The sequence below is a fragment of the Erinaceus europaeus genome, chromosome 7 (genome assembly GCF_950295315.1).
Source record: "Erinaceus europaeus chromosome 7, mEriEur2.1, whole genome shotgun sequence".
In the NCBI taxonomy this organism is placed as follows: Eukaryota; Metazoa; Chordata; class Mammalia; order Eulipotyphla; family Erinaceidae; genus Erinaceus; species Erinaceus europaeus.
The window spans coordinates 115,671,371-115,698,746 of record NC_080168.1 but is presented as its reverse complement, the minus strand read 5'-3'; the positions used below and the strand labels follow the sequence as shown (position 1 = coordinate 115,698,746).

The following is a 27,376-nucleotide window of genomic DNA, read 5'->3' as shown; positions in this document are numbered from 1 at the left end:
GGGTAGGGGAAGATAGAGAGGGAAAGAGACAGAGGGACACTTGCAGCCCTGCTTCACCACTCCTAAAGCTATCCCCCTGCAGGTGAGGACCCAGGTCCTTGCTCACTGTAATGTGTGCACTTAACCAGGTGTGCCACTGCCTGGTCATTGGTCAATTATAAATTAACAAGGGATTTCCATGAGTCATTAGTTGGCCCAGTGACATACGGGGGGGGGGGGGGATCAACTCTTATCCTAACAAGAACACCAGGATAAAATAATGGAGACTGGGGTTGGGGTGGGGGCGGTGCTGAGTAGTGGTTCATCTGCTAGAGTGCACACATTACCATTTTCAAGGACCTGAGTTCAAGTCCCCAGTCCCCACATGCAAGGGGCAAGCTTCATGAAATGTGGGGCAGTGCTCTTGGTGTTTCTTTCTTTTTCCCCTTTCCTTTTGAATTTTTGTCTCTATCAAAAATAATAATAATAACAAATAAAATTAAAATAAAGGCCTTACATGTGAAAAAATGTTTTTAAAAGTGGCGACTAGTCCTTGAGAAAAGGAACAGGACTGCAGGCTAGTTATGGGGGGCGGGGAACGCAGAAATATTCATGTGACTACCAGCAATGACCTTGGCACTGAATCAGCACCCAGCTGAGGCGCTGTGGACAGAGAAAGTCCTGCAAGAACCCTCCAGCTCCAGGGTCTGGCCGCTTTCTGTCCCTGTGTCCCTGCAGTGGAAAGACCTTATGGGGAAGAGGGCAGGAATCGGAAGGGAGTTACTAACTTGGGGTCGGTCGGGTCGGTCGGTCCCCTTTCTCTTCTCCTCTGGAGGTGGACCACCCTCCACATAGGCATAGTTCCCAACAAGTGACAGGAAGCCTTCCCTTTATTAGCCCACCTGTTGGTGAAAGTCAGATTGGCTGTGTCAGACAGTGTTAACGCCGGCCGCAGGCTGGGCAAGCACATCGTTATATTACAATTTATAAATAGGAAATAAAATAGTTGGGTGGGGCTGCAGCAAGGGACTGAAGGGGCCCGGGGTCTCCTCCTCTCATAGCAGGCGGCTCTGACGCGGGCACCCCCTCGCCTCTCCTGTCCTCCCACCTCCGTCCCGTCCTGCCCGAGCACCCCGGGTGTGCGCCTCCTCTCGGGCTCAGCCCAGCAGCTCCTCCGCCAGGCGGTAGAGGAGGCGCGAGTACCAGTGCATGCCGGTGGGCTGCACGGCGCCGCCCGGGAGCAGCGCCCCCAGCGCGTGCAGCAGGCGCAGGGGGGCGAAGGCGCGGTGCGCCCACTGGTGGCTCTCCAGCACCGCGTAGCACGAGGCCAGCACATCGTTGACCAGCAGCGTCCCGTGCGCGGTGAGCGGCGCGAACACGCCCACCGCCTCCTCCCGCGCCACGCGGGCCACCCGCGCCGGCCGCAGCGCGTCCCCGCCGGGCGCCAGCACCGAGTCCCCAGCGCGCAGGCGGCGCGCGAACACCGGGGCGAAGTCGGCGGGCGCGGGCGCGGGGCCGCGGGCGGCGAACACCAGGTGCCAGGGCGTGAGCAGCAGCTTGCGCGGGGGCCGCTCGGTCTCCACGGCCACGAAGGACGCGCGGCGCTGCAGGTCGCGGTCCAGGAACAGCAGCACGGGCGTGGGCACCACCCGGCCCGCCGCGTCGGCCGCCAGCACCCAGTCGCCGCCGTGCAGCTCCCGCAGCCCCTTGCGCTCGCCGCTCCGCAGGCGCACCGTGGCGTTGCCCGGGAAGCAGCCGCCGGCCCGCACCGCCAGCGAGTTATCTGCAGGGGACAGAGGAAGGGCCGAGTCTGAGCACCACCGCTGACTCAAGCCCCGCGTCCCCCAAGGCGCCTCCCCGCCCGCCACCTGCTGTACCGGCTTTGACCGACACGTGGACGTGGTTGCGGGACTCGTAGTAGACCCAGTCGAAACCGGCCTCTACCGCCAGGCGCGCCAGCAGCCCGTACTTGTTGCGGTCACGGTCGGACGTGGTGATGTCCAGGGCGCGGCCCTCGTAGTGTAGCGAGTCCTGCGCGTGGTGGCCGTCCTCGTCCCAGCCCTCGGTCACCCGCAGGCGCACCCCGGGCCACATGTTCATCACGGCGATGGCCAGCGCGTTCACTCGCTCCTTGCAGCGCTGGCGGGGAGAAAGAAGACCCGTCGCCCAGGCAGTAGGGACAAGGGTGAGGGCGCGGGGCGGGGGGGCAGTGTTTTCTTTGTCTCCTGGCTCCAGGCCACCCTCTGCCTGCGTCTGTGTGCGCTGGAGAAGTGGAGTCTGGACGGGTGCACTCGCCCACCCAGATGCCCTTTTGAGAGCTTCGTGGGAGAGCAATGGGGTCGCCCCCAGAGGCGCGTCTCTCCAGCTCTGTCCTCACTTTGCATGCCCGGCTCTCACCCCTACTTGTCCTGGGACCTGGACGTCAACCTGGACAAGGGAAAGAGTGGGAGAGGGCGTGTGAAAGCTTGGCCAGGGAAGGGCTGAGCGCCTGGTGCCCCAGAAGAGCCCCAGCTGGAGCCCGGCCCCCGCCCCAAGCCCCGGCTGCCCTCCCAGCGCCTGACTCATCTTTTGTTTCGTGGCCTTCCCTGGCACCGGGCATCGCTTCCTTCCTTCCTTCCTTCCTTCCTTCCTTCCTTCCTTCCTTCCTTCCTTCCTTCCTTCCTTCCTTCCTCCCTCCCTCCCTTCCTTCCTTCCTTCCTTCCTTCCTTCCTTCCTTCCTTCCTCCTCCTCCTTTCGGCCCCTAGCATTAACCCGTTGGTGGTGCCCCCAGGGAGCCGTGCGGGATCAAGGCCGCTGGAGAAAAGGTTGGAGTGGCGGGGGCCGCGCCAAGTACAATGGCCATTCTCCGGGATGACATAACCGAGCGAGAATCCCGGGCCGAGGCCGGGGACGCGCCGGGAGAAGCGGACTCAGCAGCTCCATCCACAAAGGCGCTTTTCAGCCGCCCCGGCGCGGGGAGAGGAAAGGGCAGCAAGCCGCGCCCCCCAAGCCGGCTCGGGGCGTCGGGCCCCCTCCCCCTCCCAGCCCCAGCGAAGGCTCTGCCAGCCCCGGAGCCGCCCGCCGGGTGCCCGAAGCAGTCTGCAGAGGCGTGGGAGCAGCACCTGAGGCTCCCCGGCGCGGCGCTGCCCTTCCGCAGATCTGGGGGGCCCCCTGCAGGGTGGGAGTGGAGAGGAGGAAGAGCCGCGGCAGCTGGAAGCCCGCAGCCGGGGGAGTGAGCGGGTTATCTGCGCGGCTCCAGCCTACGAGCCCGAGACCTTGGCGCGCTCCGCGGCGCGGGCACAGCCACCCCGGCGGGTGCGGTGGCGCAAAGAGGGCGGTTTGCTTCCCCTCACCTCTCTCTCTCACCTCCGACACGCTTTCCTCGTAACTGCCGGGGGAGACATTTCCCATCTTCCTGAGCTTCTGCAGTACCCAAGGGACGGCAGGGGGAGAGGGAAAGACAGGAAAAGTGGGGACTCTTTCCAACTTTTGGTGGTTTTTGTCCCCTGAGGAGGCCCTATTGGCCTTGACCTGCGGGGGCAGCAACCCAGTGCAGAGCCAAGTCAATGGAGCCTTTTGCTGCTCGGGTGTGGGAGATAAGCAGAAGCTAGGGGGTTCCCGGGCCTGTCAGAGCCCTTCCTAAGCCTACCCCTTGTTCTCCAGCCCCTCACTCCCCACCCCCACGTTGCAGGTGGCAGCCAAAGCAAAAGGCTAAGGTCCTTCCATGACCCGGGAGGGCAGGAGTGTAGACAAGAGAGGAATTCCTTCTCCCCTGGACAGGTTTTCCTAACAAAGTAAGCTGGAAAACCCTGGCAAATTAGTCAGAGGAAATCCGCGCCCCTCCCTCTCCCCTCTCCCGACTCCATACACAATTAGGTTGTGTAATGGAAAGTGTATATAGGACCTGCAGTCCTGAATTCTAGTCCCTGCTAATTAGTCGTTAGGACTTGGATTAAATCACTTTTCCTCCTGGGGCCCAGCTCTCAGCTGTAAAGTGGGGGTGGGAAGTGGAGGGGTGGGAGAGAATGTGACCTCCTTCTAGTTCGGACATGTGAGCTCACTGGCCAGAGGAGTCCTTCTCCCTGGCACTGCTCGCCTCACCCTGGGCTGCTCGTTCTGGTCTGTGGATGCTCCAGAACTTGGTAGCAGGGACTTGTCTTCACTGACTCCAAGGGAATCCCGATTCCCTTGAGGGACAGGGAAGCCCCTTGACTCTCAGGTGGGGCCCATTTGTACTCACTGAGGATGGCTCACCACCCCAAGGAGTCACTTAAATTCTAGATTAGCCTGGCCCTGTGTCTAGGTCAGCTGTGTCCCCCATACCAAATGCAGTCTGTGCCCCATCCTCCCTCAGGTAGATGGCCTGCTGACCTGAGCCTTAGCCACCACTTTCCCTGCCCCCTTCAGTCTCCTCAAGCCACAGAGCTTGTCCACAGTCGGGCCAGGAGCCAATGGAGGGTAGCGTTTTCTGTCTGCTGCCTAGCCAGCTTCTGGCCCCCAGCTCACCCCAGCCCTTCCTGCCTGGCTCGGTAACTGACCCCCGGTCCACGCCTCAGCCATTTCCCGTCTCGCCTGCCGCCATCCTCCTTTCCCCGCCCTCGTGTCTCTTTCAGCTTCACTCTCACTAGTCCCTCCTCCCCCTCCCCATTGCAGCCTTGAGGGCTTGGATCACAGGCCAGCAGCAGAGGGCTTGCTTGGGGGTGGGGTGGGGTGGGAGTAGGGGTATCTGAGCCTAAGGTAGCTGTGGTTGGAGCCCGGCTTGCGGGGCCAGGGTGGCCCAGGAGAGCAGAGGTGGCGGTGTCCTGGCGCAGGTGGGGAGAGGCTGTCCTTACCTCTGTCATCAGGCGGTCTGCACCACTGTTCTCCTCATCCTTGAAGATGATGTCGGGGTTGTAGTTGGGCACCAGGTCCCGGAAGCGCTCAGAGCCCCTTGCCACCCTCCCCTCAGCTGGCCCACTGGCGCCCAGGGTCCGCTCGGGCATGTTGGGCACAAATTGCTTGTAGAGCAGCGGCACCAGCTGCTTGCGCACATAGCGGCGCCGGCCCACCGGCCCCCGGCCGGGACCGCAACTCTGGGCTGGTAGCGCCAGCAGTGCCAAGCAGCACAGGGGCACCAGTCTGGCCGGCAGTGCCATGGATGCAACAGACTTGAGCCAAAAGGGAACGTCCCGGTCCTCACCGGCGCGCCCGTCAGTTGGGCATTTCCCCAGGCATCAGAGAGCGCTGCAGGCAGGGCTGCCCCGGAGCGCCTGTGGCTCTGCGCACCTGGCCGTCGCCAGCTCTGCCTACATGCCCCTGGGGTCTGAACCTGCTACTGACGGGCCCATCATAGCAGGGAAGGGGGGTGGTGGGTGAGTGCCAGCCCAGCCGGGCTCTGCTGCCCAGCTCAGGAGCTGCCAGAAAGCCCAGGCTCCGCCTTAAGTTGCCCCTGGCCCCGCCCCTCGCCCTTCTCTCAGGGCCGGCCCGCCCCCTACCCCCGGGGCGGGGGCTCGAGCCGGTCACCGCCGGTCCACTTTGGGTCTGAAGTGTGCCTTATCTGGGAAAACCCGGCGGCACCTGCCTAAGGAACTTGGTAGCTTTCCTGTCCACAGCACACTAGGTAAGCATCCTTCTACCTCCAAGCCTGAGTCTGGCACCGAAACACACTCCTGATACTTCATTGCTTTGCTATCCCAAGGCCACTCTGGCAGGACTTAACCTCTGCCATCATCCAGGAAGTACAAGCCCTGGACAACCAGAACCTGTCTTCTCCGTGGGCCTCCATACCCTCCCAACGCAGGAAGTGGGGCCCTTAGGAGGGATGGCCACCAGAGTCTAACTTGCAGTGGTCTGCTTGGAACTTCCCCAGTCAGGTTTCAAAATTTTAAGTCTGGTCTGGCACTTCAAGAGCTTGTCACATCTGGTCCTTGCCGGACACCCAACAGTTCCTTTCCTCTCAAAGGCTTGATGGGGGGGAGATAGGATGATTATGCCAAAAGACTTACATGCTTGAGGTTGCAAAGTCCCAGGATGAATTCCTCCCCCAGCCTTCACCATTAGCCAGAGAAGAGCAATGCTCTGGTAAAAACAAAACCCTTAATGGTTCCAAGGAAATGGGGTTGCCATCAGGACATGTGGGAAGGTTTATTAGAGAAAGTGATTTTTTTAACCAGAGCTCTGCTCAGGTTTACATAAACTTGCTTGTCTTGTGTCCCCACGACTAGTGAAGAGCTGAGCTGAACAGTGCTCTGGCTTATCCTAAGGTGCATGGCCAGTCTTTGTGAAATCTGCACTTTCTGTGTGTTCTGTATCAGCTCAACTGACATACCTTGTGTAGGGTCAGTAAAATGTATTTTTTCCTCAAGATCCCTGACTGCCACTTGCAGTTCCTAGCAGAAGGCACAAACAGTGGCCCTGGAAGCTGAGCGGTGTGCAGCCTGTCTAACCCTCAGCAGCTTTGCCTCTTCCCCAAACGTGGAGAGCAGGTGCAGAGTATTCAAGGCAATGACAGCCTGCAGAAAGGTGGAGTCAGGGTCTTCTCTGGTAGGAATCACAACTGCTTGTCAGCCACTGACACTCTGGACTCAACAGCCAAACCAGGGAGGGCAGGGTTGAGGGTGTGTGCAGGCAAGTTTCCCCTCTATCACCCACCCCCAGCAACCAAGGCACAGAAACAAGGCCATGGCTGTAAGAAGAGTGAGGGAGGGGATCAGCCAGCTCTGTCAGGGTAAGGAAGACAGAGCCTCCCACTACCCAGCTGTATGGCCAAACACAAGGCCAAAGTCCTCAAAGGACATCAAGCATGAGGATGGGGGTGGTGATGCAGTTTCTCTCTGTTGGTCCTCAAGACTGTTGGGAGAAAAGCTGTTTGACACAGGAAGTTGGCTTTTTAAAAATAATACAATGCATAGTCAGAGAGACAGCACAGTGGTTATTAAAAAAAAAAAAAAAGATTTTCATGCTTCAGGCTCCAAAATCCCAGATTCAATCTCTGGCACTACCATAAACCAGAGCTAAGCAGTGCTCTGGTCAAACCGAGTCATAAATAAATAAATACATACACACATACAACACAGTGCAAACCCTGGGATCAAGTTTATTGCTGATGGTTGTGGTCTCCTTCTCCCCATGCCCTCGTCGCTCCCGTGGTCCGAAACCCTCCAGGATAACACAGTGCTTAGGCTCCGCTGGGCCAGAGGCCAGGAGACAATCTGCCTCCCAAGTCAGCCCCAGGCTCAGACCCTCCCCTGCCCCCACCCCACCCTATTGCACATCAAATCATGTAAACATGGCTTAGGGCATGGCCCTGAATAGCAGTGAGGCAGATTGATGTGTAAAAGGATTTGGGACCAGGAGGCAGCCCCAGCCCCACCCCATGCTAAGGCCCACAGTTCAGTCTGGAAAAGCAGGGGGGCCTGGTCCCAAACTCTGGCTCAGATTATGCAACAGTGCAGACGGCTCAGTTTCCCTCTGCCACCTACTCACTCATATTCCAGGTCCTGAGGGCTGCCCACCCTCGGGCGCCCCATCCAGGGCCGCGCAGCAGATGGCAGTGTCCAGTTTGCTCCCTCCCACCCCCCAGCTGGAGATCACTGGTGCTGGGACTTCCTAGATGCCCGGGGGAAACCGGAAACAGGCAGTGGCAATCTGTCCAGTCCTGGAGGAGAAGGAAGGGGCAGGGGTGGCGGTGTGAGCATAGGCACAGTCTTCAGAGAGAAGTCAACCCAGTGGCAGGACCGGAGCACGCCCACTCTCCTGTTGGGAGGACTGCTGCTCCACAAGGCACCTCACACCACCACCCCACAACCTCTTACCAAAGGCCCGGATCAGCTCTGCCCGCACGGCTGCGGTGAAGGTCTTCACCAGACAGAGAGTGGTGAGGCTTGCGAAGGCTGCATTGTAGAGGAATACAATGTAGAAGTTGCCCAGCCAGTTGAAGCGTCCAAAGTCACCCAGCAGATCAAAACGTGTAAGTCCTGTAGTACAAAGGCCAGGATGAAAGGTGGGCTTCCCAGCCCCTCCTGTGCTCACAGCCCAGCTTTCTGCTGCCTCCTGGTGGCCACATCTTTACACTGCAATGGATAGGTTGCTCTCTCTCCAGTATGAAGAATTATTCCAGTTCCCAAACTCTAGCTGAGAGGCAGCTGGTGCTTCTGAAGAAAGTGTCAGCAATCAGGCCTGCTCCAACTTCCCTTCCAGGGTTAACTTCTTCCCAGCGGGCCCCTGCTGGTGTCCCAAGGAGTCGCCTGGGCCAGCTATAAGCATCTCAAGAAGCAGAACAGCGTGGAGGCTAGGAGCTGACCAGACTGCTTTGGTTCATATCCACATTCTAGCTGTGTGAACTGGAGTTGCTTCAAGATACTTTTTTAAGTATATATTTTTATTGTTGTTATTGATGTCATTGTTGGATAGGACAGAGAGAAATGGAGAGAGATGGGGAAGATACAGAGGGGGAGAGAAAGATAAGATACCTGCAGACCTGCTTCATCACCTGTGAAGCAAATCCCCTGCAGGTGGGGGAGCCGGGGGCTCGAACCAGGATCCTTTTGCCTTGTGCTTCGTGCCACCTGTGCTTAACCTGCTGTGCTACTGCCTGACTCCCCCCCTCTTTTAAAAAACATTTTTAAAATTATCTTTATTTATTGGACAGAGACAATCAGAAATTAAGAGGAAGGGGAAGGCAGAGAGGGAGAGAGAGAGAGACACCTGCAGCACTGCTTCACCACTTGCAAAGCTTTCCTCCTACAGGTGAGGAATAGGGCCTTGAACCTGAGTCCTTGTGTGTGTGTGTGTGTGTGTGTGTGTGTGTGTGTGCGCGCGTGCGCGCGCACTGTAACATGTGCTCAACCAGGAGCGCCACCACCTGGCCCTGGTTCCAGATACTTTTAACTTCATGAAGTGGAGAAAATGGCATACACACACACACACACACACACACACACACACACAGTTTAATGGTCTAGGCACCATTATAAACACTGAGTTTTCCACCTCTCCAACCCTATCCCACCCCATTTTTTCCCCCAGTGCTGGGAATGAGTCCAGGATCTTGCAGTGAGCTACAGTGTTGAGGCCTTTAGTCTGTACTTTTAGAGAGACCAAAACACCACTCCACCGTTCCTAAGCATCCCCTGGTGCTGTCCATGGTGTCCCCATGTGGCCATGGGGGCAGAACTCAGGTCTTCACACATGAAGGACCACTTTATGCACTGAGTGATCACTTTCTTTATGACTCCCCTGTTCATATTCTAGTATTAGTAGTGCACAATCCCAATTCCCTAACCTACTTTTTTTCTCATCTTATTTAAGAGAAAGAGACATGACAGCACTGCTCCAACATCTGTCTTATGACCCAATACTCTGGCATTGCCATGTGTTGCTAAGGTGGGCACTCTTATCACCTGGCATCAAGTTAGCTTGGTGCCTGTATTACTCCACCTCTCCTGGTACCCCTTTCTCTGTCACCTGTGATCTCTCCCTAGATGCGCATATTATTATTATAATAAATAAAAATTTTGGAACTGCTTCAAAAATCCCAGGTTCTATCCCTTAAGCCAGAGCTGAACAGTGCTGGTAAAAAAAAAATAAAATAAAAATTAAATTAAAAAAATATCATCTGAATCTATCAGAGGATATAATTCACAAACGCACAAGTCTTAATTTATCTACAAAGTTCTCGTAGCATAAGTACAAATGATAAAGCAGAGAGCATGAAGTTAGGAAGCAGCTAGAGTGGCCCTGAAGATGGCACAATGGACAAAGTGTTGGACTCCTAAGTATAAGGTCCTCAGTTCAATCTTAAGCATTGCATGTGCCAGATTAACAACCTAGTTCTCTCTCTCTAATTAATAAATGTCTTTTTTCTTTCTTTTTTCTTAACCAGAGCACTGATCAGCTCTGGTTTATGGTGGTGCAGGGGACTGAACCTGGGACTTTGGAGACTCAGGCTTGACAGTCTGTTTGCATAACCATTATGCCATTTACCCCCGCATACATGTCTTTAAAATAAAATAAAATAAAATGAGGGTCGGGTGGTAACGCACCAGGTTAACTGTGCATGGCAAGAAGTGCAAGGACCAGCGTAAGGATCCCGGTTCGAACCCCCGGCTCCCCACCTGCAGAGGAGCTGCTTCACAGGCGGTGAAACAAGTCTGCAGGTGTCTTTCTCTTTCCCTCTCTGTCTTCCCTTCCTCTCTCCATTTCTCTCTGTCCTATCCAACAACGACATCAATAACAACAACAACTACAACAACAATAAAAACAAGGGCAACAAAAAAAAAGCAAATAAGTATTTTTAAAAAATCTTAAAAAAAAAAAAAAGGAGTCGGGTAATAGCACAGCGGGTTAAGCGCATGTGGCACAAAGCTCAAGGACTGGCATAAGGATCCCAGTTCTAGCCCCGGGCTCCCCACTTGCAGGGAAGTTACTTCACAAACAGTGAAGCAGGTCTGCAGGTGTCTTTCTCTCCCTTCTCTGTCTCCCCCCCCATTTCTCTCTGTCCTATCCAACGACATCAATAACAACAATAAAACAAGGGCAACAAAAGGGAATGAATATATATATATATATATATATATATATATAAAACCTAAACTAAAACTTAAAAAATAGTTATGCAAAATACTTTCATGCTTGAGGATGCTAGGTCCCAGGTGAAATTTCTGGCACCACAAGCCAGAGCTGAGCATATCTCCATTTAAAATATAATAATAATAGTAAATGAAAATAATTCTACTTGCTATGTCATTGACCCCCCCAAAAAAAGATTTATTTCCTCTCTCTCTTTTTTTAATGGGACAGAGAGAAATGGAGAGAGGAGGGGAAGACAGAGACGGGGAGAGAAAGATAGACACCTGCAGACCTGCTTTACCCCCAGTGAAGTAACTCCCCTGCAGGTGGGGAGCCGGGGCCTTGAACCGCGATCCTTACGCTGGTCCTTGTGCTTCGCGCCACATGTGCTTAATCCACTGTGCTACTGCCCGACTCCCCCCAAAAGATTTTTTTTTATCCCGCCCATTTCTAACAAAGTTGTGTTTCAAAAAAAAAAAAAAAAGATGTAAGCAAAGGAGAATGAGTGAGATGTTGTGGCTACTGAAAAAATCTGCTTCTTGAAGTGATGTTACTTTGAAGTTTAGTACAGGCCTCAGTTTCTCCATCTGTTTAACGGGGATGATTGCAGATCCTGTTCTGTACTGTGTGTGGTGCCAGTGAACGGACTCAGAGCCTCATGCATGAGCAGTACTATGACCGACCAGTCTAGAATGCCAAGACTTGAACCCAAAACCTCAAACACAGCAGATACACCTCCATCAGGTGAGCTATCTCCCTTCCTGCTGTGGTACTGAATAGGAGCCGCAGGAGTCACAGGAAGTATGGATGTCAAGTGCTAGCTTAGCACCAGCAGATACGCAGCAAAAGGCAATTCCAATCCCCCCACCTATCCTCCGTTTGCTACTTACTTACCTAGGGTTCTAGAGAAGACTGGAAGTGCAGAGCTTAGGACCAAGAGACAGACACAGTTCCCGATTATCTGAGAGGGAGTAAGAAAAGCAGAGGTGAGGTAGCAAAGCAGAGGCACCCATGCACGGCCCTGAAAGGCTTCCCTGTGTACCTGTGTCATGGCTGTGTCCTGCCATCTGGGCCGCAGGCCTCTGAAGAGTGGTGAACTGTAGAACCCCACGACTGAAGATACCATCAGGTAGCTGCCACAGTTAGGGAAGAACTGGCCAACTCACAGGACGGAAGACTGCCTTGTCTCAAAGGGGAAGAGCCTCTACCCAAGCAGCCAAAGGGGTTCTTTGTTATTTTAAAAATATTTTTGGGGGGCCATGCGGTAGCGCACTGGGTTAATCACACATAGTACAAGGACACGTGCAAGGATACTGGTTTGAGCTCCCGGTTCCCCACCTGCAAGGTTGTCACTTCACAAGCAGTGAAGCAGGTCTGCAGGTGTTTATCTTTCTCACCCCTTCTTTCAATTTCTCTGTCTTACCCAATACAAAATGGAAAAATATGGCCTCCAAGACCCAGCAGTAACTCTGGAATCAAAACAAAAAAAATCCAGGTCCTTGTGTACCACTGTCAGGCACCTGTTTTTTTGTCTTTCAATGAACTGGAGCCTCATCCATGCACAATTTTGCCACTGTAGGGCTGGCTGCCTTTTCAGTCAGAGAGAACATAGAGGGAGAGAGCCCTCACAGCAGCCACCAGCAGAGAGAGAGAGAGAGAGAGAGAGAGAGAGAGAGAGAGAGATCCTCAGAGCTGTGGCACTACCATTTGAAACCAGGACTCAAATTTGGGCCATGTGTGTGGCAAGGCAGTTACCCTACCCATTGAGCTATTTCAGGCCCCCAAGCCCAACCTCCAAACCAAGCCCTTTCCTTCCTTTAAAAAAAATTTTTTTTATATTTATTTTCCCTTTTGTTGCCCTTGTTATTCATTGTTGCTGTAGTTATTGTTGTTGTTATTGATGTCGCTGTTGTTGGATAGGACAGAGAAATGGAGAGAAGAGGGGAAGACAGAGAAGGGGAGAGAGAGAGAGAGATACCTACAGACCTGCTTCACCGCCTGTGAAGCGACTCCCCTGCAGGTGGGGAGCCGGGGGCTCGAACTGGGATCTTTACGCCGGTCCTTGTTTCATACCACGTGCGCCTAACCCACTGCGCTATCACCCGACTCCCTCTTTCCTTCCTTTTGAATCCAGAGGTGGAGAAGACTAGTGCCTTCCCCATCACTCCCACTGAAGCTCTGTCCACAGTCGCAGAGGAGACAGAGGCAACTCTGAGTTTCCAGAAGGATACAAGATGAGTATGACCTGAATGACGGCACCAAAGGAGCCCAGCTTGGAGAAGGAGGCCTGGCCCAGGGAGGGGTCCTGAGGGGAAGAGTGGGTCACGGTGGGCAGAGTGTGCCATCCCAACAGCTTACTCAGCACCTAGCTGCCCCTCTGGGCACAGCTCTGAACCCCAGTCTTGTTAAGCACAGACACACAGTCCAGACAGTAGGAAGAAGGAAGATAGCCTTTCCCCTTACCTGCATGCCCCGGGGCATGGCAGCCTCATCGATGAGAAGCTCCAGGATGTGAATGGCCACGATGAGCACAGACAGGCCCTGGGGGAGGCAAGGTCACACACTCATCCCTGTCCTGGCCCACAGCTGGTCCAGAGTCCATAATGAGCAGACACTATAGTTCAGTATTTTCATTTGCAGATCAGTTGTGTGGGTCCTCCTCATGGCTGTGGCTAGCCACAGAGCACCTCTGAGGGTACTATAAGATACAATGTCCCTGGTTGGAAGGACTATAAAAAGACCAAACAGAAAAAAAGACTGTGGGACTAGGAGACTGCTCACCCAGCAGAGCACCACGGTAGGTAGTAGTAGGGACTGAATTTGGGACTTGAAGTACCTCAGACATGAAAGTCTTTTTCATTATGCCATCTCCTCAGCTCAAATAATTAAAAAAAAAAAAAATTGGGAGTCGGGCTGTAGCGCAGCGGGTTAAGCGCAGGTGGCGCAAAGCACAAGGACCGGCATAAGGATCCCGGTTCGAACCCCGGCTCCCCACCTGCAGGGGAGTCGCTTCACAGGTGGTGAAGCAGATCTGCAGGTGTCTATCTTTCTCTCCTCCTCTCTGTCTTCCCCTCCTCTCTCCATCTCTCTCTGTCCTAGTCAACAACAACGACAACAACAATAATAACTACAACAATAAAACAATAAGGGCAACAAAAGGGAATAAATAAATAAAATAAAATAAAATATTTTTAAAAAATTAAGATTTACTTTTTTTTTTTTTTGCCTCCAGGGTTATAGCTGGGGCTCGGTGCCTGTACTATAAATCCACTGCTCCTGGAGGCCATTTTTTCTATTTTGTTGTTGTTATTGCTGTTGTTGGATAGGACAGAGAGAAATGGAGAGAGGAGGGGAAGACAGAGAAGGGGAGAGAAAGACAGACACCTGCAGACCTGCTTCACCACTGGTTAAGCGACCCCCCTTGCAGGTGGGGAGCTGGAGGCTGAAACTGGGATCCTTATGCTGGTCCTTGTGCTTTGCGTCATATGCGCTTAACCCGCTGCACTACTGCCTGCTCCCCCCCCCCCATATTTTTATTTATTTTACCAGAGCTTATGGTGGTGTGGGGGATTGAACCTGGGACTTCAGAGCCTCAGGCATGAGAGCCTCTTTGCATAACCATTATGCTTCCTACCCCCACCCTAAGACTTACTTATTAATAGGGAGAGGAGGGGGGGCGAACCAGAGCACCAGTAACACACATGATGCCAGGAATTGAATTTGGGATCTCATGCTTGAGTCCAAAACCTATTACCTCAGAGGTTGAAAATAAATTTTTCTTTTTCCCCCTGCCAAGGCTTTATTTTTCTATTATAAATATTTATTATGTATCAACATTATATACAAAGTATACATATTAAATGAAAAGGCAAAGGGCAGGACAGTGTGCATCTTCTGTGCCAAATGTTTTACTTGGATAAATAGGACTGTGGAATAAAACAGTTGCTCTGGTGTGCACACAAGAAATAAGTAACAAGTCTAACTGTTATGGACAGAAAACAATCTAACACAGCTCTCAGTGTTACAGCTCAAATATATCCAAAGAATGAGACCGAGGCCACGCGGAGGGCAGGAAGTTACATTTACTTCTCATTGGTGGGTTTCAGGTTGATTCCCACCAGGCCTGAACCAAAAATAAATATTTAAAAAATAATAAATTAGTTCTGGGGAGACAGTATAATGATTATTCAAAAAGGGTTGTTTTTATTTTTTAAAGATTTTATTGATTTATTAATGAGAAAGATAGGAGGACAGAGAAAGAGCCAGACATCACTCTGGCACATGTGCTGCCAGGGATCGAACTCAGGACCTCATGCTTGAGAGTCCAAAGCTTTATTATTGTATCACCTCCTGGACCACTACAAAAAAAAAGTTTTCATGCTTGAGACTCTAAGGTCCCAAAGGTTTATTCCCCAGCACCACCATATGCCAGAGATGAGCAGCACTCAAGAAAAAAAAGTATATACATATATATCCATTAATACATATACCTTTTTTACCAGAGCACAACACATTTCTGGCTTTTGGTGGTGCAGGGGATTAAGCCTGGGATCTCAGAGGTTCAGGCATGAAAAGTCTTTTTTTGCACAGCCATTATGCCATTTCCCCTGCCCACAATTAGCATTAATAATAATTAATAAAAAGTGGGGGGAGTCGGGCGGTAGCACAGAGGGTTAAGCGCAGGTGGCGCAAAGCACAAGAACCAGCATCAGGATCCCAGGTTCAAGCCCTGGCTCCCCACCTGCAGGGGAGTCGCTTCACAGGCGGTGAAGCAGGTCTGCAGGTGTCTGTCTTTCTCTCCCCCTCTGTCTTCCCCTCCTCTCTCCATTTCTGTCCTATCCAACAACAACATCAATAATAACAATAATAACTACAATAATAAAACAACAAGGGCAACAAAATGGAATAAATACTTAAATAAATAAAGAAAGAAAAAAAAGTGGGCATGGGGGTTGGGTGGTGACGCACCTGGTTGAGCACCCCACATGTTCCAGTGCTAAAGGACCCAGATTCGAGCCCCGTCCCCACCTGTAGGGGGAAAGCTTCACAAGTGGTGAAGCAGGGCTGCAGGTGTCTCTCTTTCTCTCTCCCTCGCTATCTCCCCTACCCTCTTGATTTCTGGCTGTCTCTACCAAATAAATAAAGATAATTTAAAAAAATTAAAAATTGATAAAATAAAAAGGAGGCAAGGGAGGTGGCATGGGACAGTGTTGGATCCACAAGCATAAAGTCACGAGATTGACCCCCGGCATCATATATGCCGATGTGATGCTTTGGTTCTCTTCCCGCCCCCTTTCTAACATGAATACATAAATCTTTAAGGAGGAGGGCTAGGAGTGGTGAAGCAGGGCTGCAGGTATCTCTCTTTCTCCCACTCTATCTTCCCTTCCTTTTCAATTTCTCTGTCTCTATTCAAAGCGCACACACACACACACACACACACACACACACACACACACACACACACACACACATACACACATACATACATACATACACACATACACACATGCACGCATACATACATACTGGAGCACGCACCGTCAGCACCAGCAAGCACAGCATGGCCAGGGGGTAGCCCAGGTTCCGCTGCCAGGCTGACGCTTTCCTTCGTTTCTCTGTGCAGAGATGGAAGCTGTTAGCAATGGCTGCAACCAGGAGCTTCGTTCTGCTTCTTTTGGACGCCCAGGAGCCCCCATCCCTTTCCATGCACATACCCAACAGGACCCTCTGTGTCTGCAGAGCCAGGACCTGTCTGTGCAGCAGCTCCATGTCCAAATGCAGCCAGCAGGAGGTGGGATCTGCGGGCAGAGAAGATGGTGCTGCCCTCAGTTCTGCAGCCATTGCCAAGTCACACCCACCCTCCCATCTGGAAAGAAGTACCACTTCTTTGGGGCGTCGGGCGGTAGCACAGTGGGTTAAGTGCACATGGACCTGAGGAAGGATCCTGGTTCGAGCCCTCGGCTCCCCACCTACATGGGGGTCGCTTCACAAGAGGTGAAGCAGGGCTGCAGGTGTCTATCTTTCTCTCCCCCTCTCTGTCTTCCCCTCCTCTCTCCATTTCTCTCTGTCCTATCCAACAACGACAGCAATAATAACAACAACAAAAAAAGTACAACTCACAGGCCAGGGGGAGGCATACAGGAGTCCTGGATGCTCAGGCACAAAGCCCCAAGTTTGTTCTTCTGCAAGGCATGTGCCAGAGTGCTACTCTGGTTCTCCTTCCCATTAATAAAATGAGTAAATGTTTTTATTTTATTTTATTTATTTTTGTCTCCAGGGTTATTACCGAGGCTTGGTATTACCATTGTCATCGTTGTTGGATAAGACGGAGAGAAATGGAGAGAGGAGGGGAAGACAGAGAGAGGAGAGAAAGATACCTGCAGACCTTCTTCACCGCCTATGAAGCAACCCCCTGCAGGTGGATCCTTACGCTGGTCCTTGCACTTTGCGCCATGTGTGCTTAACCCACTGAGCTACCACCCAGCCCCCAAGTGAGTAAATCTTTAAAAACAAAAGTTCAACTCAGGGCCAGGTGGTGTCCCTCCTAGTAAGCACATGTTATCATGTGCAAGGACTCGGGTTCAAGCTCCCCAGTCCTCATCTGCAGGAGGAAAACTTCACAGTGAAACCGTGCTGTAGGCTTCTTTGTCTCTCTCCCTCCTCTCAACTTCTCTAGGTCCTAACAAATTAAAGTTAAAAAAAAAAAAGTTGTGGCCAGGTGGTGGCACACCTGGTTGAGTGAACGTTACAATGTGCAAAGACCTGTGTTCAAGCCCCTGGTCCCCACCTGCAGGGGGAAAGCTTCACAAATGATGAAGCAGTGCTGCAGGTGTCTGTCTCCTTCTCTGTCTCTCCCTTCTCAATTTCTGAGTGTCTCTATCAAATAAATAAAGATTAAAAAAAAAAGTTGGGGTCCAGAAGGTGGCACACCTGGTAAAGTGCACATGATCCCATATGCAGGATCAGCCCGCTCCCCACCTGCAAGGTGTCACCAGTGGTGAAGCAGGTCTGCAGGTGTCTCTCACTTTCCCTATTTTCTCCTCCCCTTTTCGTTCTCTCTGTCCTTTCTAGTAAAAATAGAAAGGGACAGGGGTATGGCATAATCATTATGCAAAGAGACTCTCATGCCTGAGGCTCCAAAATCCCAGGTTCAATCCAGTGCTCTGGTAAAAAAAAAAAAAAAAAAAAGGCTGCCGGAAGCAGTGGATTTCTAGTGCAGACACTTAAGTACCAGTGATAGTAGCCCAAGTGGACGTTAAAAAAAAGAAAAAGTCTGGGGCCGGGTGGTGGTGCACCTGGTTGAGCACACATGTTACAGTGCGTAAGGACCCAGGTTCGAGTCCCCGGTCCCCACCTGCAGGGGGAAAGCTTTTAGAGTGGTAAAGCAGGGTTGCAGGTGTCTCTCTGTCTCTCTCCCTGTCTATCACTCCCTTTCCTCTCAATTTCTGGCTGTGTCTATCCAATAAATAAATAAATATTAAAAAAAAAGAAAAGAAAAAGTCAACTTACTGCAAATCCTGCGGGTCAAAGCTGCCTCTTCAAAAGCTGAGCAATACAGCTGCTCCTCCAGATCTTCTAGCACCTAGGACCAGGAGAAAGGAAGTCTTCAGCATCTCCCTCATCCCAAGAGTCCCAGGGAAATTCTGCTCATCCCAGACCTCCATATGCCATTCATATTGGCCACGGTGTGGCCAGCAACGCCACCCAGTCCCTCCCAGAGCCTCAAGTCCTGCCCTGTCTGGTGACCAGCTCTAGAGGCTGGTGACGCCTCGTATGAGAGCTTTGGAACCCTAGATGGTGTGCGCAGCACAAGCACGACCGCTTCACTGTTTGGCTCCAGCTTTGGAAGAAGTTCTCCCTGCAGGAGCAAAGGGCAAGGAGGACTACATACCCGGGGTTTCACCAGCAGCTTCCCAGTGACGGAGAACATGCGGGCGAGGCCTAGTGGAGTGCACACTGTGGGGACAGGAGCCAGTTACCTGCCAGACTCTCCCATCATTTCCCTGCCCAGCCCTCCATGTTCACTACTCTGGCCCCAGGAGCTTACCCATTCCCTCTAGGACTCTGAACACTCACCCAGGAGCAGCAAGACCCCGAGGAAGGAGATACAGGAGTAGAGGTAGGGCAAGTAGTACTCCCAGAAGTCTAAGGGAGGGAAAAAGAGATACATTATATTCACCCACCTCCTGGGCTGATTTAAAAAAATATATATTTATTAATTAGAGAGAAAGCCAGAATATCACTCTCAGTACATGTGATATTGGGGACTGAACTCAGGACCTTATACTAGCAATTTTTTAAAAATTTTATTTATTCACGTATGAGAAAAAGGAGGAGAGCGAGAAAGAACCAGACATCACTCTGGTACATGTGCTGCCAGGGATTGAACTGAGGACCTCATGCACCACCTCCCGGACCACAAGAAGTTTAAATGCCTAGAAGTTTAAACTACCTAGCCACATGGCCAGATCTTTTTTTTAATATTATTATTATTAAAGATTTTGTTTATTTATGAGAAAGATAGGAGGAGGGAGAAAGAACCAGACATCACTCTGGCACATGTGCTGCTGGGGATCAAACTCAGGAATTCATGCTTGAGAGTCCAAAGCTTTATCACTGCGCCACCTCCCAGACCACATTATTATTTTTATTATTAATTTTTAAAGATTTTATTTATTAATGAGAAAGATAAGAGAGAGAGAAAGAACCAGACATCACTCTGGTACTTGTGCTGCCAGGGATAGAACTTGGGACCTCACAGCTTGAGAGTCTAGTGCCTTAGCCACTGTGCCAACTCCTGGACCACTATTATTTTTAACAAACTTTTTTTCTAATTTTGTTGTCCATGTTGTTGTATTTATTGTTATTGTTGTCACTGCTGTTGTTGGATAGGACAGAGAGAAATTGAGAGAGGAGGGGAAGACAGAGAGGAGGAGAGAAAGACAGACACCTGCAGACCTGCTTCAATGCTTGTGAAGCAACCCCCCTGCAGGTGGAAAGATCTTTAATCTTATCAAGCAAAGTCAGAAATCTGGATATTGGGCGGAGGGTAGATAGCATAATAGTTATGCAAACAGACTCTCATGCCTGAGACTCCAATGTCTCAGGTTCAATCCCCCACATAACCATAAGCCAGAACTGAACAGTGTTCTGGTTAAAAAATAAATAAAGAAAAGAAACCTGGATATTGTGACCTGGAAGGTGGTACAGTGGATATTATACTGGACGCTCAAGCATGAGGTCCTGTGCCATCACATGTGCCGGAGTGCGGACTGGGCAATGGCACACCTGGTTAAGCACACACATTACTGTGTGCCAGGACTCAGGTTTGAGCCCTTGCTCCCCATCTGCAGGGAAGAAGCTTCCTGAGAGGTGAAGCAAGCACTAGAGCTCCCTCTGTCTCTCTCTCTCTACCTCCTCCTCTGCTCTCAATTTCTCTCTGTCCTACCAAATAAAGAAAAAAAAAGCTTTATAAAAACAAACATGTAACAGAGTGATATTCTGGTTTTCTCCCTTCTTATCTCTCACATTAATAAACACATACAAAAATAAATAAATCTGGATATTAATGTGAAACCTCACAACTTCAGTGAGTCTGAAATTATTTCATAAAACATTATTTATTTAGATAGAAACAGAAGTTGAGATGAGAAGGGGTGATGAAGAGGCAAAGAGACACCTGCAGCCCTACTTCACTTGTGAAGCTTTCCCCCTGCAGGTGGGGACCAGGGGCTTGAACCTGGGTCCTTGTGCATTGTAATGTGTGTACTTAACCAGGCGTGCTACTGCCTGACCCCTCATAAAACGTTTTTAATCACAGCCATGGGCTCAATGGAACATCTATCTCTTCAGATGGATTTGATCTGAAGCCCAGAATCTTCAGTCTAACGGACAAGGTTCTAATTTCCATCTTAGAGGGACAGTGGTTCTGAGCAGAGAGAGATCACCTTGCAGAAGACCCACTGAGTCTGGTGGGGGCGGGACAAGTCTGGCATTCTCACCGTAGAGGGATTCCCGGCTAGCCTTGTTGTCCACGATCGCTGAAGCCACCCACACCATGCCCAGTACGAGCAGGGTTAGGAGGACCAGCATCACCACCGTCTCGTAGACTCGGCCCAGAACACCCTGCAGGAGTAGGCATGAAGTGAGTGGGCAAGAGAGAAGATGGCAGCCAGAGGTCTAAACTGGGGGGGGGGGGTCTCCTCGCTTATTGCAAGTCATTCAGCCCAGCAGTCTGGGATCACTTCCAATGCCTGATATCCCTGGTCTACAGCCAGTGCCCCATCTTAGTCTTGGCCTGGGAGACGCACCAGGGTCTGCAACTGCAGCTGTTCTCCTTTTCCTTCCTGTTCTACTTGCCCAGTGGGTGTAGAAGGTATTTTCCCTGGGGCCGGGTGGTGGCGCACCTGGTTGAGTGCACATGTTACAGTGCACAAGGACCCAGGTTCGAGTCCCTGGTCCCCACCTGCAGGTGGAAAGCTTCACGAGTGGTGAGGCAGTGTTGCAGGTCTCTCTCTCTCTATCACCCCTTTCCCTCTCAACTTATGGCTGCCTCTATCCGATAAATAAAGATAATAAAAAAAAATTAAAAAGAAGGTATTTTTCCTGTTTTCTCACACAGTATCAAAATGACACCCGTTTTGGCAGTGGCTGCAATCATCAGACAATAGCTCTGCTGAAACCCCTTCCCCCGACACACACATACAGTCAGTCAGTCATCAGCGGACCCCACAGGCCTTCTCCACTTTGCTCCCACAGGCCTAGAGCTGGCTGGTAATAGCTTCCTGCTGTCACTGGCACCTCAAGCTCCTTGCTGGTCCCCCAAACTGCATTACCATTATGGTCGCTCTTCACTTAAATAAACTGCATGGGCCTGAATCCTGCCTAGATTGCTTGACAGAGCCTCTACTCACCTTTCTCGAGCCTGCAAAACCCTCGGACTCAGTGAAGAAGTATGCAAATGGCATGAGGAAGATGAGGGAGAGGTTGGAGAAGAGAAAAACGAGGTTCCAGAGGCCTAGAGCAGGGGAAAAGAAAAACAGATAGTGAGGGACCCCCCCCCCCCCCAGGAATACTCTGCCTAGCGTGGAGGGCAGAGGACGAGGCTTACGGCTGATTAGCCCAGGGCTGCCTGCCTCTGCCTGCCCATCTGCCCCCGTCCCCGCTTACCATGGATGAGGGAGCCGTTGAGCCACTGGATGTAGTAGCTGTTGGGCAGTGAGAGCAGCACCTCATTGCTGATGATGGAGAAGGGCAGGAGCAGGACGGCGCCCAGGGCGACAGCCAGGGTGAAGGTGCACAGCTCCAGCCTAGGCAGGGGAGGAGAGCCCTCACCTAGCCTGACGCTCACTTCCCCGCACTCAGCAAGGCCCACCCATCCCCGTGGCTACCTGTGACTTCTCTTAGAACGGTGGCAGGTGTATGTGTGGGAGTAGTCATCCTGCTGAAAATTCAACCACTGCCCCCCCCCCCCCGTCCTTTTCTCCAGCAAAGCTTTGATGCTGGAATGGGTACACCTTGCACATTCATGGAAATCTGGTCACTTGCCCAGACTGTGCCCAGCAATGGTATCCTCCCATATACGCCCGTAGGGTGTGCTAGGCACCGTGCCACAGTAAGGGGCCTGACCGCTCTTTCTTCAGTCCAGATAAGAGCAAGGTCACCCCATACTGCTATGCCCTGAGCAAAGGCACTCGGACAAAGTGGGGGAAGGAGAGCCGAAACCCAGCTTCACAGCCACTGTGTCCTGAACTGCCTCAGCTAAAAGGAAGGGACACTTTAATCTAGCTGGCCCATCTAGGGCTGAGGTTGCCTTCTAATCCAATGATCCAGAGGAATCATCTCTGTTCCTCTGTGTGTGTCAGCGAGTGGCCAGCCCCTCAGAACCAAGCAAGCTCCCTTTCAGGGGTTCTGACTTCCGTCCCCCTCCATCCAAGGAGGACCCGGAAGACAAGCCAAACTGGAGCCATTTCCGGCGATTCAGATCCCAGCTAGCAGCTCCTGGCTATGAGGCTTCTAGAAGCTCCTGGCCCAACCAGGGAGACAGGAAGAGCAGCTTTCCTAAGCGTCCCCAGGGTGGGGTAAAGCCGGAAGGAGCCTTGGATGGGACAGAAACTCTCTCCACCAGGTGACATACTGCTCTGCCCATCCCTGTCTGTAAGGCTTCTCTGACTGTTCTGGAAGTGGCACTTACGCGATCTTGTTGACCGTGGCATCTTCATCATCCACTATGAGAGAGGCACAGGCAAGAGGCAGGGCATTAGTGCACATCTCTGGGAGACACATACGCCGCAGTAAGCCCTCCTGCCCAACTTCATGCCCCCCACCCCAAGCATAGCCTGAACCCACAGAGGCAGAGTTTGACGGAAGGATCTGGGGGAGGTCACAACACGACACGACTAAGCTCACAATCTATATCTGAGAAAGATGGCGACTTAGAGATACATCAGTGGTTCCCCCAGGCAGAGGAAGCCAGAAATCCCCCCACTCCTCTCCCTCCATCACAGGTTCCTCTTTGTGAATTGAAAACAGGCGTGTGTGTGTGTGTGCGGGCACACACATACACACACACACACACACACACACACACACACACACACACACGACAACTAGTCTGTGATATTGGTGCCATCAGTGCCTGGGTGCAGTGAGGGGAAGTGAAGGGGGTGGAATTCAGAGAAAGTTGCCAGTGGAATTACCTCCTTTGGTGGGGGAGGGGGGCTCATGAAGCCCCGTGGAGGAAAGAAAAGGCCTGGGCCGGGACAAGATCATCAGAGCAGCCCCCAGTCCCTGAAGAAGCAAGGACCCCCGCCCCCCCCCCCCCCCCCCCGCCAAGTCACAGGATGCATGCGAAAGGAAAGCTCCAGTGTGAGCAGAGCACACCTGGGTTCACTAGTATGGCCGCCATCACCAGTGGCCAGGGAGGTCTCTGGTTCTGGGTATGGGAGCAAGTAGGGAAAGAAAAGAGACACTGTGGCCATGATAACGTATCACCTGCTGCTGCCCACACTAGCCTCCCACAGGGCTCTCACACTAGCCAGCTCTGCTGGTCTGCACAGTGACCGTGGGCAGGGGAGACTGCTAGGCCTGTTTACTAGAGGATGAAACTGAGGGTCAGAAAGGTCATGTCACTTGCCCAGTGGCTCTGTCTGTTGCAGACACTTCCAACTACAAGTCCCACTAGACCAGCTGGCCCCACCAGGGAGGGAGGGAGCTGGGAAGGCAGAGGCTCCAGAGCAGCCCCTCCTTCCCCTGTAGGCAGGCACCACAGGTGGGGGTTCCCCTGAGCCTGCGCCCATGGCAACAGAGGGGAGCAGAAGGGAAGGAAGTCACAGGTACCTGTGGTGAACTCAGCAGGCTTCTTGAAGCGTGTCAGGGCGATGTGGCAGAGGATGTAGAGTGTCGCAAACAGAAGTGTTGAGATCTGGGACAGAGTTTGAGCAGGGATGAGAAACTCTGAGCCCCAGTCACTCTGAGCAGTGGTCAGTGTTAATCTGCAGGGTCACGTTCCTGAAACACAGTTCCATACTTCCAGCCCCCCAACCCCACACACACTCCCTCCTAGTGTCAGAGCCTCAGGGACCACTAAGCAGCACCAGCCAAGGGCTGTTCCATGTGCCTGGGGGGGAACACAGCACTGTCTAGCCCTGGGAGGGCTCACCTAGAACAGGCTTCAGCTGAACCCTGAAGGGAAGCCAGTTTGAGGGGAAAGGGAGGAGGTTAACTTGGTACTCCACTCTGTCTCCCCTCACTCCTGCCCCCCACTGCCACCTTGACCCAAACTCCACAAGAGATTATGTAGACGTCAAGTCCCTACTTAACCAAGTTGAACATCTGTGTCTGTTCAGGGGCCATACAAGGTCAGGTCTACTGTGGGTAAAGCCAAAGCCCCATTTAAGGTATTCTCACTAAAGGTGAGCGTTAGCTGGGCCCCAACATCTACAGTTTCTACAGCTGGCACTGGTCCTGCCAAAATCCCCACCACCTCACAGAGGCAGAGAGTGAAAGAGACCACAACACCAAAACTTCCTTCAGTGTGGTGAGGGCTAGGACAGACCCTAATTACGCACACAGCAAAGCAGTGCACCATCCAAGTGAGCTATTTTGCTTCTCCCCACCCTTTCCAGAGGAAGTAATTCTAGTCCCAGAAGGGCTAGACACACTGGTCAGATTGGCTCCACAATCAGGGCCAGAGAGTACTGCAAAGAGTTATTCCATTTGAAGTAAGCCAAGATGGCAGGTTCAGTCTCATGGGTCCTCCACTCCCCAAGAAGAGCTGTCTCCAAAGAGAATCTGCATACAGAAGTCAGAGAGCAAAGGAGAGCCATGGGCCTAAGATGAAGGTGCAGCTGTTGACAGAAGGCAAGCAGAGTGGAATGAGCCAGTGAGATTACAACTGCAGGATTTTTACAGCCAGAGATCTGCCCTGGGTTTGCGTAATAGTCAGGAAGACAGGAAGACGGGAGGGCTCAAAAGGTTAAGTTGGAGTTCCATGCAGTCCCAGCAGAGGGTAGGTAGGCCCTTCTCCCCAGTTGGGGATGTACTGGGTAGGGGAGGTACCAAGGGTCTGCAGGATGCCCTTGGCCAGCACTGATGTCCTTAGCTAATGGAACCAAAGGAGGGGGAGATATCCAGGAAGCTGATTCTGTCCAAGGTCTCAAGCCTCTGAATTCTTCAGGAATGTGGGCCGCTGGCCTTAAACTGTCTCAGGCTTGGGCAAGACGCAACCAGATGCTCAACCTTACCACGTGGGCCTATCCACTCAAGGAACACTCACAGAAGGCTTCCTGGAAGTGGACATTCAGAAGGAATCCCACACATGAACTGACACACTCCCCACTTTTTCAGTCCTTAAGGATGAGACAGACCTAGTTATGTCTTGGCTCATCTTATCCCTCCCCCAATCTGAAGCTGCCAAGGGCAGACTAAAAGCCCAGACCCTAGCCTGAGAAAAATCAGGGATGACCCCATAAGTGGAGACACACACACTCTCTCTCTTAACTCTCTTTCCCGCTCTTCTCAACGTCCCCTTTTCTTTCTGTTTGCCTCCAGAGTTACCACTGGGGCTCAGCGCCTACAAATCCACTGCTCCTGTGGTCATTTTTACGATTTTTTCTTTTTTGATAGGTCAGAGAAATTGAGAAGGAAGGAGAAGATAGACACCTGCGGACCTTCTTTACTGCTTGTGTGGGGCGACCCCCCTGAAGGTGGGGAGCTGGGGACCCCGAAGGCGGATCCTCCCAAGGGTTCTTGCTCGGTACCAGGAGCGCTTAACCCTGTGCGCCCCAGCTCGGCCCCCTCCTTCTCCCCCTTCCCCACAGTATTTGGTGTGAGGACAGTCCCGGAGAGCTGAGAAAGGAGAATGCTGAGAGTGACCCCCTGAGCTTCCCTGGGTGCCCCTGGCCCCGAAGAGGGGGGTCCACTGTGGTGTCTGCTGCTGCAGGTGTCTCGCTGCTGCTGCTGCAGGTGGCGGGAGGGCAGGGGAGGAGCGAGGCAGCCAGGGGTCCTCTGCAGAGCTGGGGCCACAACTCGCAAGCGGGAAAACAAACCCCAGGAGCCTGAGTTGCTAACAAACAGCAAAACGAGGAGAAGCGAAGAAGGGGAAACCTTCATCTTTGTGATTCTCCATCTCCTCCACGATTTAGGGGCCCACTCTCGCAAAAGCCTTTTCTTCTGAAACAAGACACCTGCCAATGTCACGGCCTCCCCTGACCTCCGCGGGGCTGGGTGACATGAGTTCAGTGTCTGGACGCTTCCTCCTCGGCAAACACCAGCTGGCTCGGAGGTGAGGGGGACGCACTGGGGCCTCGCCCTGTCAAAGCTGCCGTCGTGCCCCCACCGGGATCAGCCGCCCCCCACTCCCGCCAGGCGGCCCGCGCCCCAGACCCGCGAGGGGGCGCGCGGAGGGACGGGGGAGGGGCGGAACGGAAACCAACCGGCTTTGTTTACGGCGCAGCGCCCCACCGACCCGGTCTCGGGGTTCTCCGGCCCCGGCCCGGATCGCTGCCCCCGGGTCCCAGAGGGCTCCAAGGGCGCCCAGAGCCCCGGGGGTCGCACCCGGTCCGACCCCGACCTGCCCTCCTCCGCACTCACGATGCACTCGCGGACCCGCTCGTGGAAGAGCTGCTCTCGCACGGATAACACCTCGTAGTCAGCTGCTTCCATACTCTGCTCAGCATGACTGGGGCAGGGGCGTCTCTGGGCCCGGGGAGGACGAGCGGGGAAGAAGCCGCCGCCGCCGAGCACCCGGACCCAGTCAGGGAGCCTCTCCTCCCAGCCTGCGACGGAAACTCAGGGTAATCTGGGGCTCAGATTCAGGCGTCCGGACGCCCCGCCCTTAAAGGGGCAGGCTCGAGTGCGCCTCGCCTTAAAGGATTCCGGCCCCTCTCTGCTCCCTCCCCTTTAAGATCCCGGCACGATCCCGTTTCAACGCCAAATATCCGCCGCCTGCTTGCTGCGAGGAAGCGCGAGGGCCTGTTCTACCTTATGGGCGACTGCGTGACGACACAAGGCGGGGGCGGGTTTCTTCCTGGGCGCGGAGATCATTGGCTGTTATGAGCCGCCACTCATCAGGAGAGGCGCGCTGATAGGCTTGTCTTGTGGGAGGAGGCGGGAACTTTGGGCGGACGGTAACTCCTAAAACTAAGCTGCCTCCCTCACCTCCTGCTGTACGGAACGCGGTTGTACCCTCTTGCGCTGTGTAGTCATCGTGGTTCTGGTTTCTCCGTGCTTATACGAACTGTTTGGACCAGATCAGCTAGGCAGGCTGTGAGGATGACTTGGGGGTTCTGAAATGTTCTGCTGCCTTGGAACCCAAGGTCCGTGACAGCTTTTGCTCAAAGTGTTTCTATTTAAGGACTAGGGGGTT

General features: G+C 52.8%; 2 protein-coding genes across 5 annotated transcripts; both read right to left on the bottom strand.

Annotated features, from left to right (window-relative positions):
- Positions 1-221: 221 nt before the first annotated feature.
- On the bottom strand, positions 222-5,373 carry DHH (desert hedgehog signaling molecule). Its single transcript, XM_060195420.1, has 3 exons — positions 4,791-5,373; positions 1,857-2,118; positions 222-1,762 (listed from the first exon to the last, which is right to left on the bottom strand). The coding sequence occupies exons 1-3, from the start codon at positions 5,091-5,093 to the stop codon at positions 1,137-1,139; spliced, it is 1,191 nt and encodes a 396-aa protein (XP_060051403.1). The 5' UTR covers positions 5,094-5,373; the 3' UTR covers positions 222-1,136.
- A 1,635-nt stretch (positions 5,374-7,008) lies between these two features.
- Positions 7,009-26,954, bottom strand: LMBR1L (limb development membrane protein 1 like). 4 transcript variants are annotated; one of them, XM_060195416.1, is made up of 18 exons: positions 26,932-26,954; positions 26,602-26,786; positions 23,848-23,932; positions 22,703-22,736; positions 21,679-21,818; positions 21,423-21,526; positions 20,511-20,634; positions 18,586-18,654; positions 18,401-18,465; positions 18,019-18,091; positions 16,224-16,307; positions 16,036-16,124; positions 12,970-13,047; positions 12,738-12,811; positions 11,549-11,639; positions 11,401-11,467; positions 7,752-7,913; positions 7,009-7,594 (listed from the first exon to the last, which is right to left on the bottom strand). In XM_060195416.1, exons 2-18 carry the CDS (start codon positions 26,671-26,673, stop codon positions 7,527-7,529), a joined length of 1,479 nt encoding a protein of 492 aa, XP_060051399.1. In that variant the 5' UTR covers positions 26,674-26,786; positions 26,932-26,954; the 3' UTR covers positions 7,009-7,526. The 4 variants fall into 4 exon arrangements, with proteins under 4 accessions (XP_060051399.1, XP_060051402.1, XP_060051400.1 ...); XM_060195419.1 differs by having other exon boundaries at positions 16,048-16,124; positions 26,932-26,950; XM_060195417.1 differs by lacking the exon at positions 26,932-26,954 and having other exon boundaries at positions 7,752-7,829; positions 26,602-26,889.
- Positions 26,955-27,376: the final 422 nt, after the last annotated feature.

Bases quoted from the DNA above. Each gene is read 5' to 3' on its own strand.
- LMBR1L (XM_060195416.1), bottom strand. From the start codon at position 26,673: ATGGAAGCAGCTGACTACGAGGTGTTATCCGTGCGAGAGCAGCTCTTC. The intron at 21,819-22,702 runs GTAAGTGCCACT...TCCCCTGCCTAG, and splicing joins GCCACGGTCAACAAGATCGC to GCTGGAGCTGTGCACCTTCA. The intron at 13,048-16,035 runs GTATGTATGTAT...TGCCTCCCCCAG, and splicing joins TGCTGACGGTGCGTGCTCCA to GGCCTGTCTGTGCTCATCGT.
- DHH (XM_060195420.1), bottom strand. From the start codon at position 5,093: ATGGCACTGCCGGCCAGACTGGTGCCCCTGTGCTGCTTGGCACTGCTG. The intron at 2,119-4,790 runs GTAAGGACAGCC...TCTCCCCGCCAG, and splicing joins CAGACCGCCTGATGACAGAG to CGCTGCAAGGAGCGAGTGAA. The intron at 1,763-1,856 runs GTACAGCAGGTG...TGTCCCCTGCAG, and splicing joins CCACGTGTCGGTCAAAGCCG to ATAACTCGCTGGCGGTGCGG.